Source organism: Petromyzon marinus, chromosome 64, assembly GCF_048934315.1.
Source record: "Petromyzon marinus isolate PM22_M1 ecotype Great Lakes invasive population chromosome 64, UKy_Petmar_22M1.pri1.0, whole genome shotgun sequence".
NCBI classification, from domain to species: Eukaryota; Metazoa; Chordata; class Hyperoartia; order Petromyzontiformes; family Petromyzontidae; genus Petromyzon; species Petromyzon marinus.
Window position 1 is genome coordinate 3,342,868 of NC_133730.1, and position 18,380 is coordinate 3,361,247.

Here is an 18,380-nt window from a genome sequence, read left to right on the forward strand (position 1 = left end):
GCTTCCGACCAGGAGACGTTGTGGGTGCTGAGGATTTCGATTTTGGCCATCGGCAGCATGGCGATGATTCTGGCCATCAAGACCGTGTCCACCTACAGCCTGTGGCTGCTGTGCGGAGACATGGCGTATGTCGTCGTTTTCCCCCAGTTCTGCCTCGTCCTCTTCTTCCAAGCCAGCAACAGCTACGGCCTCGTCGTAGGCTTCGTCCTGGGCCTCTTTGTGAGACTCACAGGCGGCGAGGCCCTGCTTGGTCTTCCCGCGCTCTTCCGCTACCCGGGCTACTACGAGGAAGGTGGCCTGGACTACCAGATGTTCCCCATGAAAACGCTTTCCATGACGGTCTCTTTGCTGAGCAACATCGGCGTCTGTTACCTCACGCGCCACCTCTTCCTCTCCAAGAAGCTGCCGGCGCGGTTCGATTTCTTTAACGAGTTCGGCGGACTGGGCAAGGACCCTGCGGGTGGGCCGGCGCCCTCCCCCAGCCCCCGGGGAACCGTCGAGCTGGCCGTAATCTCGGACGAAGCGGTCGACCTCCAACACGAGAATGGCAGGGAGGACAAGCCCGTGGACGTTCTGCCTCAGTGCAAGTAACTCGTCCGCATCTACGATCCGTAAATGCGCACCAATTTTGCTACCCCGGTTTACACCAGGATGCGTTCCTGAATACCAGAACGTACACAGGGTAGTACTTCAATCGAAGCAAAGAGAGATGATGGATTGTAACATGGTACAGAACCTACTACTCGTGGCAGTCGGTACTACTGCTAGACATGGGATGGTGGATCCTAACGTGGTGCAGTACCTCGACAGAAGATGCTCAGTAAACAATTGCGCATCCATACTGCACAACTATGAAAAGTAAGTGTATATCATTGATATATTACAATATATCACCTCGTCTATTATAATATATGTATTATTAGTTGTTTAGCATATAAAAAATAGTTTACACTTGTATAAAAAGTCGCCATGGGGGTGGGGGGGGGGGTAGCCAATCAGGGACGCTCTCGCTTGGGCGCCATTTTGGCTCTTGAATGTTCGCCGTGCAACGTAAAAATGTGTGGCTCGAAGGTGAACTTCGTAATTCTAGAGTACGTCGTGGCGAGGTACACGGTGAGTAGAACGGGATCGGGTATCGATAAGTCGAGGACGTTGTCGCAAAAAGTACGTGAAGCGGGAGGGCGTAAACCAGGGTATTGGTGTACAGTAGAACCCCCCCCCCCCGCTCTCAACGACGGTAATTGGTTCCATGATACTGGTCGTTAAGTGATCTGGTTGTTAAGCGAGTACAGTAAAACCTTGGATTGCGAGTAACTTGGTCTGCGAGTGTTTTGCAAGACGAACAAAATTTTTAATTAAATATTAATTTGATAAACGAGCGAGGTTCTTGCAATACGAGTAGTACGTATACACGCCTTGTCTGCCGAGCGTTACGTGATCACAACTGATGTACGAGTGCTTTGATATACGAGTGCTTTGATATACAAACACGTTTCCGGAACGAATTATGCTCGCAATCCAAGGTTTTACTGTATATAGGAAATACACGTTAAAGGCTTGATTCGTTCCGGTAGCATCGAAAGCTACCCCTTTTTACCCAAAAAAACGTGCTTTATAATATTGAAACAATGGGTATTCATACGTAAAGATACTAACAACATTATAAACACAATATTAAAAGAAATATGGTTAGTAAATGCAATAAATTGATATTTACTGTACCTACAAAAGATTGTCTTTAAAAGGGGAATGGTCGGTAAGCGAACACATTTGGCTCTATGCAGGCACTACACTACACTATACACTACACTATACAACACAACACTTATACACTACTATACACTACACTAGTATATACTCTACACTATACACTACAACACACTACTGTATATTCATAATAACGGTTTTTGGGTTAGATCGCGTTTATTTATAAATGTGTCGTAACCCTCCACCACCCGACACGGCCAATCAGCAAAAAAAAGTGTCACGTTGACAAAAGACAAATAATTCACTACTTTAGCCCACCGGTGTGTTGAAGAGTGAATCCACATTTACAGTTTGAGTACGACGTTTCGCTGGTAAATACATCCAGCATCATCGGGCAATTCGCCAGAATGGTAAAGCCCTCGCTTGCTCCCGGTTGTATATAGAGCAGCAGGGTGACGTCATCATTTCACTCATTTCAGGTGCAGTGATTAGATGCGGAGGGGGGGGGGGTATTGTAATTATATAATCGATTAGTAATCAGTCATTGGTTATGATTAGTAATGAGTTGTAGATTAGTAATTCTTTAAATCAAAATGTAATGTGTATTATTTAATAATACGCTTCCAGGCCGCACTAATTAGTCTTTGCAAAGACTAATTAGAGAATCCATTGAAATTTAGAGGAACAAGAATAACTTTAATCGCTCTGACAGCTACCGGCTTAGTGCGGCCTGGAAGCGTATTATTAAATAATACACATTACATTTTGATTTAAAGAATTACTAATCTACAACTCATTACTAATCAAAACCAATGACTGATTACTAATCGATTATATAATTACAATACCCCCCCCCCCCCCCGCCTCTAATCACTGCACCTGATATGAGTTAAGTGATGACGTCACCCTGCTGCTCTATATAAAACCGGGAGCAAGCGAGGGCTTTACCATTCTGGCGAATTGCCCGATGATGCTGGATGTATTTACCAGCGAAACGTCGTACTCAAACTGTAAATGTGGATTCACTCTTCAACACACCGGTGGGCTAAAGTAGTGAATTATTTGTCTTTTGTCAACGTGACACTTTTTTTGCTGATTGGCCGTGTCGGGTGGTGGAGGGTTACGACACATAAATAAACGCGATCTAACCCAAAAAACGTTATTATGAATAATATTGGTCGCGAAAGCCTACGTGTTAAACTGACACTACTGTATACTCTACACTATACACTACTATACTCTACACTACTATACACTATTATACACTACACTACACATTGGGCTCTATGGAGGCCCATTGTTAAGCGATTATTCGTTAACAGGGGTGATCGTTAAGAGGAGTTCTACTGCATAAGCTCGGACGGATCTAGATTTAACCCAAGTCTCACTTGGTTCAGCAGATTCTGGACGAAAGCTACCTCATGTCTGGGAGGTGCAACACAGATCACAAGGTGATCTGTGTTGCCACGCCCACTTTCACATTGACCACGCCCACACGGCCACTAACCCCGCTCACCCGTGGCTTGGTTAAATAAAAACTGGATGTGTGCAAGTAAAAATGTAGCTTAAGCACCGATATAGTGGCAATGTCCATAGGCTATAGTTTGAATAAGTTAAGTTTTAATACATGTTTCATGACAGAAAAAAAAGGTTGAAATTTTTACACAACGCATGAAATACCTTTCTTTAAACTATACTGGCAGCAATGTACCGTTTGAGGAACTTTAATTTCTTAAACATCTGAATGTACAATAAACATGTGATTACCGAACATTTGATTACGTTGTTATTATTATACAGTTCCTTTCAGATTCGAAATGGATAGCGGCGGTGGGGGGGGGGGGGGGGAAGGGGGCGGGGCAGTCATATACAGGGACTCCTCTACTTACGAACATTCGACTTACGAACTATCGGAGATAAGAACAAACCTGGTCCGTATGTCCAGTTACCTGTTCAGACCGAGAGTCGTAAGTTCAACCGCCGCGCAATAGATGGCGGTGGTGGAATCTATTTCTGCAGAACATGAAGAGCCAGTGGCATCTACATCTGCAGAACGTGAAGAACCAGTGGCATCTACATCTGCAGAACCAGTGGCATCTACATCTGCAGAACGTGAAGAACCAGTGGCATCTACATCTGCAGAACGTGAAGAACCAGTAGCATCTACACCTGCAGAACGTGAAGAACCAGTGGCATCTACATCTGTAGAACGTGAAGAACCAGTGGCATCTACATCTGTAGAACGTGAAGATCCAGTGGCATCTACAGGAGATTATACAACTTTTAATGCCATGCTCTGTGTTTGGTGTACACGCCGTACAACATTTTCACACGTAGGAGGCTTTTGTGACCAATGTCATCCATAAGAGGTTTTTTTTGGGTTAGCTCGCGTAAATATATAAATGTGTCGTTAAACCCACCACCACCCGACACAGCCAATCAGAATGGTTTGTCACGTAAACAGAACATGGCTGTCGCCTGATGAAGCCGGTTGTAATTGCTGGCGAAACGTCATACTCAGATTGTAAATGTTGTGGCTTTGCTCTCCAACACACCGGTGTGCTGTACTAATGACGTTGCACTTACAAACAAATCGACTTACGAACACACCTCTGGAACATAACTCATTCGTAAGTAGAGGAACCCCTGTACAGGAGTCAGCCTGTCTGGGAGCCAACCGCACGTTGGGACACAGATGGCATGGTAACAGCACCGCTTTGACAGCAGCAGCTCATCCGAACCCATCCAACGTGGGACCAAAACGGACATTCAATCGACTCAGCTTCAGCTACGGTAAGCACGGGGTCGCTCTGAACATCAAACAAAAACCCGAGGAGGGGGAACTCTCAAAGCTGGGATCAGGAGTGTGACGGATCAGAGTGTCACGGATCAGAGTGTCACGGATCAGAGTGTCACGGATAAGAGTGTCACGGATCAGAGTGTCACGGATCAGAGTGTCACGGATCAGAGTGTCACGGATAAGAGTGTCACGGATCAGAGTGTCACGGATCAGAGTGTCACGGATCAGAGTGTCACGGATCAGAGTGTCACGGATCAGAGTGTCACGGATCGGGGTGTCACGGATCAGAGTGTCACGGATGGGGGTGTCACGGATGGGGGTGTCACGGATGGGGGTGTCACGGATGGGGGTGTCACGGATGGGGGTGTCACGGATGGGGGCGTCACCGCGGCCCAAGCCATTGACGCCCCCACTACTTTCTCTCTTCGACCAAAGCTCACACCGGCTACTACTGCTGCTGCTGCAGCGTCGACAGGAGACGCTCTTGAAGATCTTCCCTGGCAGTCTCCCCCCCCCCATCATCATCTGGTCTCTGCCGTGGTCGCCACACTCCTGGAGACCACTCCCAATGCCCCCGTCCTGGAAACCGGCCCTCCCCTGTCCACCGTCCCCCACACACCCGTTGCTGGAAATCCGTGGCAAAAGAGCTTCACGGCTCATGGCTTCCTGCAGTGTGAATAAATATTCTGATTCTGATGTTCATACGTTCATCGACGAGTGCTAAGAATCGAGGTGGTTAACTTTTACTGACCGGTCACCCGCGATGACCGTTCACCGCAGCGTTCACTACGTAACTTTTACTGACCGGTCACCTGCGATGACCGTTCACTACGTAACTTTTACTGACCGGTCACCCGCGATGACCGTTCACTACGTAACTTTTACTGACCGGTCACCCGCGATGACTGTTCACCGCAAAGTTCACTACGTAACTTTTACTGACCAGTCACCCGCGATGACCGTTCACTACGTAAATTTTACTGACCGGTCACCCGCAATAACCTTTCACCGCAGCGTTCACTACGTAACATCGCAGTTCAATAGTCATTTTAGCCACGATTGAAATAAGATATTCTTGGTTCTTTCGGTAAAGTCACGTAGAAGGGAAACAATAAAATAATAAAAATATAAAACAATGCAATTTTATTATAAAATTATTATAAAATAATAAAAATCTAAAACAATAAAATTGGATTGTTTTTACATTTTTATTATTTTATTGTTTCCCTTCTACGTGACTTTACCGAAAGAACCAAGAATATGAATCCCTGCAATCGCGAAAGCTTTAAATCAAAATGAAACAAGATAGTTATTACACAACTTAAAAGAGATACACTTATCAACCGTTACGACCAATACTGTGCACAGTGTTCAATGTAGCTCCCAAGGTATTTTACGGATGCACCGCGTTTCACACCGCATGCTGGAGCGGAACGTCGGACACACCGCGCAGAAAACGACACACGGAACGACCCCGGAAGCCGCATCGGAGAGCTCAGCGGCAGCAGCAGCAGCAAAACGACGAAAAACCCACGCGGTCGAATTCTATTCACGTCCCGAACAATTTAACAAAACGCCGCGACGTACCCTCCAGACATCTGTGCTGATGTAGTGTTGTTTGGGAGCGGTGGTGCAGCGGGGAGCGCATTGCGCTGCGAAGCCGGCGGCCCGAATTCCGATTTCTGCTCACGGGCAACACCAGTGACGATTATCTGAACCGGTCCCGGGCCTCCCCTAGGTACCCGGTGCGGTGTGTAAACATTGTCGCTGGGGAGACAAAGGCGGCCGGGCGTGGTGCTGGGCACCCATCCCCTCGTGTGCCGATCCGGCATTTATAGGTGCTCGCTAAGAGCACTTGCCCCAGCAGTCTGTTAAGGCTACACGGGGCGTCTTTGTCTTTGTTAGTCCGCAGTTGTTATATGTGCATGGAACACTGCTGTGTGGTTGGGTGTGAAGGTTCTGCGTTGCAACCAGCAGATATACACGCATTTACAAAATGTTGTTAGCGGTGTGAGACTTATTGTGCGCTTACTCGGGTGAAATAATGGCACGCCATCACCAGTCCCGGATTATCGTAGTCGCAACAGTAGCTACTACATATGTAGTAGCAACAGTAGCTACTACAGCAACAGTAGCTACTACATATGTAGTAGCAACAGTAGCTACTACATATGTAGTAGCAACAGTAGCTACACATGTAGTAGCAACAGTAGCTACACATGTAGTAGCAACAGTAGCTACACATGTAGTAGCAACAGTAGCTACACATGTAGTAGCAACAGTAGCTACACATGTAGTAGCAACAGTAGCTACTACATATGTAGTAGCAACAGTAGCTACACATGTAGTAGCAACAGTAGCTACACATGTAGTAGCAACAGTAGCTACACATGTAGTAGCAACAGTAGCTACATATGTAGTAGCAACAGTAGCTACTACATATGTAGTAGTAGCTACGGGCCCCGCACTTTCAAGGACCCTGCGCTAAATGCTTTCAAGCTATCAATTCCGCTTCAGTGATTCTGCACTTGCTCTATCACTATAGTACTACATCGCCTTCAACTTTTATGAACGACTAGGTGTTTAAGGTTAGCGATTTGTCATATCATCTGGCTGTATAGCAAGTGAAAAAATACAATTACTTTACTATGCAAGTAAAAATTTAGTGTTTTAATATTTACGTGTTTTTTTTATTTAGGGCCCCTTTATAACATCATGCTACAGGCCCCGCACTAGCTTCATCAGGGCACCATCAAGGTAACGTGCCACGGCCCCTTCCTACGGTCTCTCTTATGCACGTGCGTATGTTGAACTTCTTTTGCACCGTACGTAGCCAACCGTGCTAATGGGAGGCGAGTGTGAAGGACTACAAACTGGGTCTACGTGCGAGTCCATGGGTCTCTGTGTGAGTGTCTATGGGTCTCTATGCGAGTCTGTGTGTGTGTTATGTTGAACTTCTTTCGCACCGTACGTAGCCAACCATGCTAATGGAAGGTGCGGCTTTCGTGACCGCGTATCCAAGTGGAACACTTAACGCACTGGCCCACAAAGATACACACCCCATTCGATAAACACGCGCCTGCTAACCCGCCTGTGTCTAATGTCGACCGCACACGGGGGGATGCTGAAGCAGCTGCATCGTTCCGCCTGCAGTGCCGCTTTTGAGATTATTTGAGAGTTATTCGGCTGCTATACGTGTACACGTGACGGATAAGCCACTTCTCGCCGAGGCTACCATTTGTGGCCAGGTCACTTCTGAGAGAGAGCGACGCAGCCCGGTGGACTTTACCTGGTAAAATAAAAATAAGTGTTTCGTTGTATTTGTGTATATATTTTTTTCGTGATTTGTTTGCCTTTCCCATACTTTGCAGTCCTATCGCGTTGTTGTGTTGTTTCCTGTTGTAACGCATCTGATCCGCGCCCGGACTGGACAACCGTGCAAAAGATCTTTACAGCTCATCGGATTCCTCCGGTATGAACAAATATTCAGATTCCGAACCGTTCCAAGTTTCTATTCGTGCAAACAAGGTAAGGTGCAGCCCTGCAACGGCTTGCTGGCGGAAGGGCCTCCCCCCAACTCTATAGCTCTCAGAAAGTGGGAGCTTGGCCTACTCCTCCACGCTCGCCCGAACGAGGTGGCGGCGGCGGCACCCGCACTTTGCCGCCACCATATCCGCAGCCTGTCGTCGGAGTAACCGTGGCGTGCGCGTTTAGATTATTAAGCACCGATTGTTCACGCTATCGTCGATGGCCGTAGGGGCTGGCGACAACGAATTTATCCAGGAGGCGATTATTAAAATCGTTTTTTTCTCCACATTATCCGCGAAATGTTCACGGGTAAGGAGGAGATCATCGGCGAATTCACCACGGACGAACGGGAGCCCTGCATTTGTAGAGTTTTGCAACAACAGCAAAAATCTCCCGAATTGCCGTGGAGCCGATCTCCTACAATTATTTCAGCGTCTGCAAGGCCGCACCTCCGATTAGCGCGGTCGGTTGGCGACCTACGGTGCGGAAGAAGGTCAACATACGTACAAACATAACTCTCAACCTTGACTGTGCCACATCTGCGGACAAACAAGCAAACCCGTGCACTACGGTAGCCTTACCAGCAGGGTTCAGTGTTTTGCCACCGTAACGGCCACTTAAACCGAGGCAAATTGCTTCACCCATCCCTCTTCAGTGTTCTCAGAACCAAGAGTTTATTTCGAAACTCAAGACATTTTTTTTTCTACTTCACCAGATTAAGGCCCCCCCTTACTGAGTCCTGTGTGTCGCTCTTTTTCAGAAGCGACCTGGCAATCACAAATGATAGCTCAGCCAAGTGGCTTATCGCGTGGAAATTTACAGCGGCCAAATACTATAGAGGCACGTGATGTTGATTCTCAGAGAAAAAATCCACACGGCCACGGGGAGAGCACGCCAACTCCAAATATACAGCAGCAGCAGCAGGTGTCAGGGTCGGGATCGAACCCACGACCTCCTGTATACCAGGCGAGGTAGTCAACATCTCGCCACCACGGCACCCCGGTACTTATCACTTTCCTTTCTGGTATCAATTCTCGAAATGTGTCCAAACCATAGCAAACGTATTATCTTACATTGTCACCAACACTCAGCAATTTTTGGACCAGTTGTTTTTGAACAGTTTAAAAAATAGATTATGCGTGTGTGTGTGTGTACGTGTGAAGCTACGGTACATAGAGATTGCGTGAAATACTGACAGCATTTCCCAGTAAACGTGCAAACGTCCGGCCAACGTTGGCACTCGGTCGCATCGGCTGGTGCAATGTCGCCTACTTGTTAATCGGGGGGGGGGGGGGGGGGGGGGGTGGGAACTTGCACAAAACCTCTCCCCCTCCCGCCCCACCCCAACACCAAATCCTTTTAACAATTCTTTTATCGCTTGGCACTGGTCAAAAATATCTCTCGCTTATCAGAGGCTAAAGAGAGCGCACTTTGTTAAATATTGGCACGGAGAAAACGTGATGTGCTTTCTTTTCTATCGCTCAACGAATGGCTCCTGAGAGCCGAGCAGGTTGAGCGAACGACTCAAGCCACGGAGAGGCGGCAGCGACGCGGTGAGCCAGCGCCAACAACTTCAACCCGCTCCAAGCTCTGCAGCCCTCTACGCTGGGGTGCTTTAAAAAAAAAAATGTGAACACTTCTGAGAATTTGCAACGACACCACGAGAAATGTGCCTCGGGCTCTGGAGACCGCCTGGAGGAAATTCCAGGCGTGTGTTGACAATGATGGCGAACAAGTGGGAGACTCTTTGACTTTTTTAAACATAACATTTGTCATCATGTTCCAGTGTATTATCCGTTCTTTTCCCATTAAAAAACGATAGCCCCATGTAAGTGTTAACATTTTTTTTTTACGCAACCTGTACATTTGAGTTTCTTTCGTGCCAATCGACGAGCGCTTCCGTGTGGGAGGAAACCGGAGCACCCGGGAGTAAACCCACACGCGTGCGAGGGGGAAACACTCTATCCCGTACGGATGGAACAGGTTGCAGTCCGCAATTGCCGTACCGCCGCCTCCTGGCGAGTCAAGATATGGCACCTCATCGACGCACTTGTGCGATCTGCCAACCCCCGCGCTGCCTCCGCTGTGCTGGATTACAGGCCACGTGCATAGCCACCACTACTGAGCCTTCACCATCATCACCACCACCGTCGTCGTCGGCCGTGATCAATCCACCGCTGAATGAAGGCCTCCCCCCCAAGCCATCGCCATTCCCTCGCAGTTCGAAACGATGATCGAAATTCCACATTCCCCGACCGGGGCGCCGACCCCTTGCCGTGGGGACGACCGCTTCTACCCACGTCGATGAGGATTATTTTAGCCGCTCCACTCTGCCTCGTGAACGCTCCTCCTGCGGGCGTGACTCGACTCTAGATGGCACGTTGAGCCCGCGCAATCTTTGCTCCAGATACGAAATCGCCGTTTTCTTTAGCTTTAAAAAATAAAAAATAAAAACGTCCCGACACGATTCGTGGCGTTAGGCATCCACGGTACCTTTGCATCGCAAATCCACCGCCGGACGAGGGGGGCTTACTTGACCATACTTTGCCACGCGTGGGCCGTGCACTGGCGGGTAGATGGAGGCAGGGAGTGTAAATGTGCGAGTGTACGAGTACAGTACAGCAACGTATTTGTTGGTTTTTGTTTCGGCGCTGCCCACGATGCTCTGCCGTGCGTGGCGGTCACCCCGCACCGAGCGCTCACCAGGCCCAAGCGGGGATCTGTCGAGACCGGGGGGGCGCATTGCGGGCGGCTTGGCCAAAAGGCCAATGAAAAATAGCGAATGTAAATTGTGAAAAGTAAAAATTGCGAAAATCGATTGTAATATTTCACGTCCCAAATTTCAATTTAGAAGAAGAAGAAAAAACCCCTCTAACGAATTCGCCGACGTGTTCATCCACCGCCGGCGGTCTGTCATCTGGATTCTGCGCTCCGCTCGCTACGGTAATGTCACAGGCAGAAGCGAGGGGACAAGGCGATGAGGTAGACAGCACGTGGGTTGAGTTGCCATCTGTCCTGGTATTCCTAAGGATTAACCTTATCTTATCTTAAAATAACTTACATGGCTCCTTGTTCAAGGCCCTTTACAAATAATTACCAATGGTATGACGTATGAATGTGAGATGAGGTGTGAATGAAATAGATGAGAGGAAGCAATGGGGGGTGGGGGGAGGGGGGCAAATCCGTGATGATGCATGAATTCGGTGAAAGCGAAATTGATGACGAATGGATTGCATTCATGAATGGGGTTAAATGAGTGAAAGCCGTGTAATGAGAATATGAAGAGGGAACAGTGCCGGTGGTGGTTATGACGTGGAGATTAAGGGGAGCTAGGGAACAACGCGTGCGAGTTGTGAGCGAGGAGCGGAAGCTTCGTGAGCAAAGGTGGCCGCTTAATGCGGAGGGGGGAAGATTGTTCGGGCGAAGGGGGGCGCAGGAGTCGAGAGAGCGAGAGGGACAGGGTGGGTGGATTGAGCGTGAGGAGGAAGGAGGATAGTTAAGCTGCTGTCATGGGGAAATCTGTAAGGCTTCCGCGGAAGATTCAAACATTTGTTTTTTTGCCAGCTGCACGAATTTCTCCCCCATCCCCCCCGCCCCGCATTATTTGCGAACAGCGCGGACGTGCAAACGCGCTGCACGATATTTTTTTTTTCCCGCTAGGATTCAGAGGCGCGGGGAAAACCCACAGACAAGCGAGAAGCCGACCGGAAGCGGGCCCCCCCCCCACAGCAATGCGCCGAAGCTCCGCGGCCCTGCACGGTGGCCACGTTTGAGCCAACCGCACGAGTCGGGGTGCCTACGACCGCCCCGGTGTTTGTTCTGCAGGTCAGAGGTCAAAGGCGGCAACCCTCCACCAGCACGAGCCCACGGGGCCGGGCGGCCCTTGCACCAGCGCGGCGGTCGACGTACAACCAACCCCATCAGTCTGGAGCAATCGCAAGGGCGGCCTCTCCTACACCCTCGTAACAAACACCGCCACGGCAAACCGCCACGTATGACTTTTACTTATCGGTAACGTTTGCCGAGTCGTTCAAAGAGTTGTGTTGGGGGGGGTGGGGGGGGGGGTTTACACGATAGCCAAATCTCTGCTGGGGTTCGCCTCCCGTTTCGGGCAGAGACCATGAAATAAAATACAAAATATACATTTACCGATCTCATCATCATCATCATAATACATAGGATTGCACCTTGACGAGGTTATTCCAATCTGAACAACGTCGATTCAAAAAACGCCCTTCTCCAGAACTTCACGGCGGCGTCCATTCGTCATCTTCGTCGTCATCAATCAGCGATGGAGAACCTCCCCAACAGCCAATCAGCTGCCGCCAACTCTCGCGACCCCCGTGATGTCACGGGCCGCGGGAAAACGGCGCAGTCGACCCCACGTGTCCGACTGAACCGGACAGCCCTGCGGCTGTCGAAGCAGTGATAACCCTTACGTTATATATATTTATATATATACTAACACACACGCAACGCGCCACGTCAATTGCAAATGTCCGCCCCAAAACCATCGCAACTTTTCAAAGTCGCCGCCTTGTGACGATCGCAGTCATAGCAGCAGCAGCAGCAGACGCGGCAGACGCGGCAGTAGCAGCAGCAGCACTGGCAGTAGTCGGGATGCATTCATTTTTAAAACCGTGGAGAGAGAAAGAGATGAACGGCACACACATTTCATGCTTTAAAGCCGACGGGGATTCTCCCCTGCTGCATTTTTCTTGCGGCGCCGTGCGACGAACCGGCCGCGTGCCACGTGAAACGTCGCACGCGTTACAGGCGGTCGCACGGCGTCGTGTGACCTCGCGAAGGCCGGTCACGTGACCGCTCGTCCGTGCCTCTCATCCCCGGGACACTCTCTCTCTTGTCTCTCTCTCTCTCTCTCTTCGGCGAGAGCCAAGCGCAGGCCGGTACTCCGTCCCGCGTCTGCACGCGCACAAACGGCCCATCGCCTCCGCCAACTGGCATTATCCAGCGGCGGTTGTTTTTGAGCGTAAAACTCTGCACTGGTTTGCGACCCTTCTTGGGTCTCATCAGCAGGGCATGAGCTTGTTGAACGAATGCTGCCGGGTTACCGGGCTTTGTTTGGCGAGAAAGGCCACCCCCTTCTGAACATATTGTCGTCATCTCGCTGTCACCCTAAATCAATATTTGCCTCTTGCCCACAGCTCTCTTACACCTCCATCTCCACATGGCGACCTCTGTATCTCGAACCTACAGCTCTGCCCCGTGTCGCCATCCCTCATTCATGTCCACCATGTCGCTTCGCCTCTATACTTACGCCACGATGAGGCAATGCCATTCTCTATCAGTGGCGGTGGCGCGGTGACGGTGGAGGCCCCATCTGGGTGGGCCACGCCACGACCCTCCGTCGCTGCCCCCACGCATCCGGCCCGCGGGGCGCCGGGTCGGACATCGCGGCCTCAGGCCGACGGCACCGCGTTGCCTTGCGGCGGCGGCCCGGCGCCGCCGCCGTTGTTGCCGCCATTCTGGCCGTCGCCGGCGGCGGCTGGTGGTGGGGTGGAGTCCGGGACCTGGCTCAGCAGCTCCTGCAGCTGCTCGGGATTGGCGAGGCCGCGCAGCGCCTGGTTCTCCTGCTCCAGCTGGCTGTTCTTCTCCACGAGCTCCTTGATCTGCTCGCGGAGGATCTCCACCTCCTCGCGTACCGCGAACATCAGGTGCGACTTCACCAGGTCCTGCCGGAACACGGTGGGGGGGGGGAGGGGGGGGGGAGGATGTGACGTCAGAATCTCGCCACCGCCTGGGTGGCCGGCGGAGGGGAGATGTAAAAAAATGTTTGTGATGGTTTGGACAGATATCGAGTATGGATACCAGTAATAATAGCGCGTATGGTAATGCGTACCGGGGTGCTGTGGTGGCTAGGAGATGTTAACTACCTCGCCCAGTATACAGGAGGCCGTGGGTTCGATTCTGACCCTGATGCCTGGTGGCGTGGATTTTTCTTCGGGTCCTCCGATTTTTCCCCTCCACATTTAGAATCAACGTGCCTCTATGGTATTTGGCTGCTGTAAATTTCCACACGATGATAAGTCGCTACGTTGAGCTACCATTTGTGATGGCCAGGTCGCGTTGGCATTACCTGCCAAAATAACAAAAATATTTTTTTTATAGTTTTAGTTTTTGTAGGCGGTTGAGGTGCTTCGAGTTGTGCCGTATCGACGCATTATTTTTGCCGCACATTTTCCTCTCAGTTTGCATTTTTTTGTGCGAATCTCATTACGGTCGAATTGTGTGTGTTTGCCTCACCGAGTCACAGGGTTCCACTTACCATCGCTTGCTCGATCTTGTTGTCAATAGCGACCATGCTGGTTCCGGGGGAGCTGAGACACATGGCAAAGAGAAGAAAACAAATAAACAGTCACCTGAGCGACGTGAATATCTGGGCGTTGACGCGGATATGTGGGCTTCGATGTGGATACCTGGGCGATGATGTGGCGATGATGTGGATATCTGGGTCATGATGTGGATATCTGGGCAATGATCGGGATATCTGGCCAATGATGTCGATATATGGGCAATTATTTGGGGTTGATGTGGATATCTGGGCAATCCTGTGGCTATCTGGGCGATGATGTGGATATCTGGGCGATGATGCGGATATCTGAGAGATGATGTGGCGATGATGTGGATATCTGGGTGATGATGTGGATATCTGGCGAAGGATGTGCCGATGATGTGGATAACTGGGCGATCCTGTGGCTATCTGGGCGGCAATGCGGATACGTGGGCGATGCGGATATCCGGACGATGCGGATGCGGTAATGTTCATTAGTTGACAGTCAAATGGACTTTTCAGCATGAATGTATGTACGCTGGCTGAAATTGTTTTGCATCGTACGTAGCCACCCGTGCTAATCGGAGGTGTGGGGGAAGGACAACAAACTAAACACAAAAAGCGCAGTTTTTGATTCTCAGAGATGTCATTTAGACAATTTAAGTGCAGCACAAAATGTAATGCGATGGGTTTTTGTTGTTGTTGTTGTTGTTGGGCGGTCAGTGTTGACAAATGACTGGAGTTGAGAACCCGGTTTAATCTTAACTCGGTCTGCGCGAGTCTACGGGGACTCTGGGTGAGTTGATGGGTCTATGCGAGTCACTGGGGGCCAGGTTTAAGACCATCAACTCACTAGAACACGGTTTAATCACAGGCAGCTGCCTGGATTCGAACCCAGGATGCCCCCCCCCCCCCCAGCAAGTCGATAGTCCGATTCACAGTGGACCTCAAAAGACCCTGTGAGATTATTCCTAGAGTAGAGTAAGGCCACGGAGTGCTGCAGCCAGGCGCTGAATTTGCCAAATTTGATAGATGACTCGCGAGTTGCTTTAATTGGGAAAAGCCACGAAGCAAATTTAGCTCCGACAGGTAGACATACGCTCACTTGAGCATGCTTGGCACCTCCGATCAGTGCAATGGGCTACGTATGGTGCGAACAAAGTTCAACGTACGTACAGTCCCTCATAATGCTGGCTCGGCAGTCTGAACCACCTCTGCGTGTTTGCGTGCGTGCGTGCGTTTTATAGCTTTGGATAACCTTCGATTGGATGCGTTTCACCACACTTTGACCAGAGTGCTCAGCGCGGGACTTTGTTCTCGGCCAAAAAAAGCAAACCTCGCGACAGTGTCAAAGCCGCGTCCCGTAGAGTCATTCAACCGTTCCCGTAACAAGCCGGGGAAGGAATGCGGAACCGAGACTTCGTCTTCAAGGCCACGCAATGCCACGAACAAATTCCACGGACGCAAAAAAATAGATTACTAAAAAAAAGGAGAGCCGTATTTACGTACATTTTTAAGGCAAGAGCTAAAGTGTCGCGAGAAACATTGCTCAATGACGGCACGGGCTGGATACACGCCACTCCTTGCATAAGCACGGTTCTGAAACGGATGAGCTTGCGTCGGTCGCGTAACAAAACGTCTCGCGGCCCCCCCCTCCCTCCCCCGCCCCCCCCCCCCATCATCGGCAGCTGTCGCTGTGCGGCACAAGGTGACTGAAGGCCTGGCTCGGCGAGGGGCGAGGGATGCTGCTGCCCACATATTAAAGTCACGTGTGAGAGATTCCGCTCATGAATCAACTTTGGCGTCATTCTAAAAGAGAATGACGCCAGAGCTGAACCCTCTGCACGCGGCGCCATAAACGCCGGCCATCATTTATCCACTGCTGGATGAAGGCCTCCTCCCCCCCACCTCCCGTCCTCCCCCCCCCCCCCCCCCCCCGGACGTTCTCTCGGATCGCTGCTCGGAACGGCAACTTCCAGTCAGGTAAGCGGCAGGGGTCACGTGACCAGGTCGCGGAGCGCTCGTGGGGTACAGAGTGGCTACTGTCCACGTCTCGCAAGGCCTTTTCGGCCAGCGCGGAAGAGCAGGCCAAAAACGCCCGTCGACTTGGGTGAAAATCAGCGCGGGTTCAGAGCAGGGAGCGCGTGTAACATTCTACCGAGGCAGCTGACGTGAAATATAAATGGTCCGGGAGTTTGTGGAGGGGCTTTTGATTTGGTTTGTCGACGTTAATGAAGCGGACACCGACTGTGGTGTGATGGTTTAACAACACGCTCCACTTGCAACCCAGAGGTCACCGCTTCGATTTGATCTCCCCCCTCTCCCCACCACCGGCCCCTCTCCCCCACCCGACCGCCTCCGTACGCCATGGTTACTCCGACGACAGGATGCCGTATTTGCCGGGGGTAAAGTGCGGGCGCTGCCGCCTCGTCCGGCCGGCGTGGAAGGGTGAGGCCCAAGCGCCCCTTTCCGAGGGCTATCGAGTTGTGGGGCCCTTCCGGCAGCAGTGGCGTTTAGCAGGCAATTGCAGGGGGCTGCGCCTTTTGCCTTAAAATTCGCGCTCGTGTGCCCCCCCCCACCCCACCCCACCCCACCCCACCCCCTCTCCGCCACGCCAAGCAAAGGTGACGCCAGCGGAGGCTTCGGTGTGCCGGGCAGCGCGCGGCTTGTGACACCGCCGCACGGGGTAGTGACCGCAGCGGTGCCAAGCACCGTCGCAGCTCTCGAGTTTCGACATCGAACGGAGATCTCCGGCGTTGCTGCAAATGGCCAAACAAGAATCGGCTAACCCGATGCCGTTTCTTTTTCTTCCCCCACATCCCCTCCCACCGCTACGTGCGCTCCTGAAGCAGGAGCTGCCGGCACGTGGTGCGAAACGTCGGACACCGCTCCGAACAACGCGTAAAAGTGGCACGACCCCAAACCGCGACGGAAGTCGGTGCTCGGCTTCGATCGCGCCAAGCAATGGCGCCACATTGGGTCCCGTCGCGCTCCTCCGGCCGCGACGCGGGCGAATGTGAACGGAGCTCGCCGGCAGGCTTTCTCGAACAGCAGACCGGGAAGTCGCCAATTCTCTTCGCGATGCCTTGAAAATGACAAATCCGAGCGAAATGCTGCGGCGCGATGGATTCGGTTTCACTTCTTCCAAAATTTGCCGCGCGTGCCGCAAAACGGCGACCGCGGCACCGGCACGCGCACGGCCCAAACTCTTTCGCGACAGAGAAGGCCCCATACACATCTCAAGAACGTGACGTGACGTGCGGCTGCTGGGCGTTCGTCCTTCCTGGTTTCGTGGTTTCCTCTTTAACCACTGAGGAGCTATACCCCCCCCCCCCCCGCGCTGTCTTTTTCACCCCCCTGTCTCCCGCGCCCCCCTCCCCCCAATCCGACCCAGCTCATTGCAGACTCCGTATAGGAGGGGGGAACCACCTGGCCTAGAACTCCTTCTCTTTTCCCCTTAAGGGGACGGCTCGAGAATGTTCCATGCGCCCGCGTGCGCTAGGAGTGTACGATGCCCCTCTGTTTCCATGAAGGGGGGGGGGGGCTCATCTTGATCCTTCCAAGTCGACCAGTGCAGTCTTTCTGGCAACGGTGTTAAAGGTCTGCAAGTGGGGCATGTCGATGTCTCGTTTGCCGTGCAAAGTTTTTACACTATTAAATACTGAACAATAAATTGCCCGCCAGACGGCGGTCGTTGCATTTCTTCTCGATGAACAAAAATCGAAACGGACGATGAAGTTCCCTCCGTCGAAAGATAGCCAAGAATAAGTACTGCAAATAAATAAATAAAAACATTCACACGATAACACCATTTTCACACATTTCGCAGATTCCTCTACAGACATCACATGGCCACTATAAATTCCACACCAGGAATGACGTTTGCCTGCAACTCGCCCTCCCCAACTCTCTGTGGTCCCAACACCTAAACAAAATCCTCGGCTCACCATCATCACCATCGCTGTCGTCAAATCAGTCATGATCAATCCGCTGCTGGATGAAGACCACCCCAAGCGATCGCCATCAGTCATGATCAATCCACTGCCGGACGAA

At 51.1% G+C, this 18,380-nt stretch overlaps 2 protein-coding genes across 10 annotated transcripts in view; one reads left to right on the forward strand and one right to left on the reverse strand.

Moving 5' to 3' along the window:
* LOC116956356 (high affinity choline transporter 1-like) overlaps nucleotides 1-3,478 on the forward strand; it is a 61,305-nt gene extending 57,827 nt beyond the window's left edge. For all 9 annotated transcript variants that reach the window (XM_032977944.2, XM_032977949.2, XM_032977952.2 and 6 more), the window contains one exon: nucleotides 1-3,478. In XM_032977944.2, the coding sequence (XP_032833835.1) occupies nucleotides 1-591 (591 nt within the window). In that variant the 3' untranslated portion in view covers nucleotides 592-3,478.
* The window catches only part of LOC116956250 (uncharacterized), a 27,982-nt gene continuing 12,912 nt past the window's right edge, over nucleotides 3,311-18,380 (reverse strand). The window contains exons 2-3 of the mRNA XM_032977692.2: nucleotides 14,322-14,373; nucleotides 3,311-13,728 (exon numbers count right to left, since the gene is read on the reverse strand). Coding sequence (XP_032833583.2) covers nucleotides 13,456-13,728; nucleotides 14,322-14,373 — 325 coding nt within the window. The 3' untranslated portion in view covers nucleotides 3,311-13,455. The remainder of the gene's footprint in view (nucleotides 13,729-14,321; nucleotides 14,374-18,380) is intronic.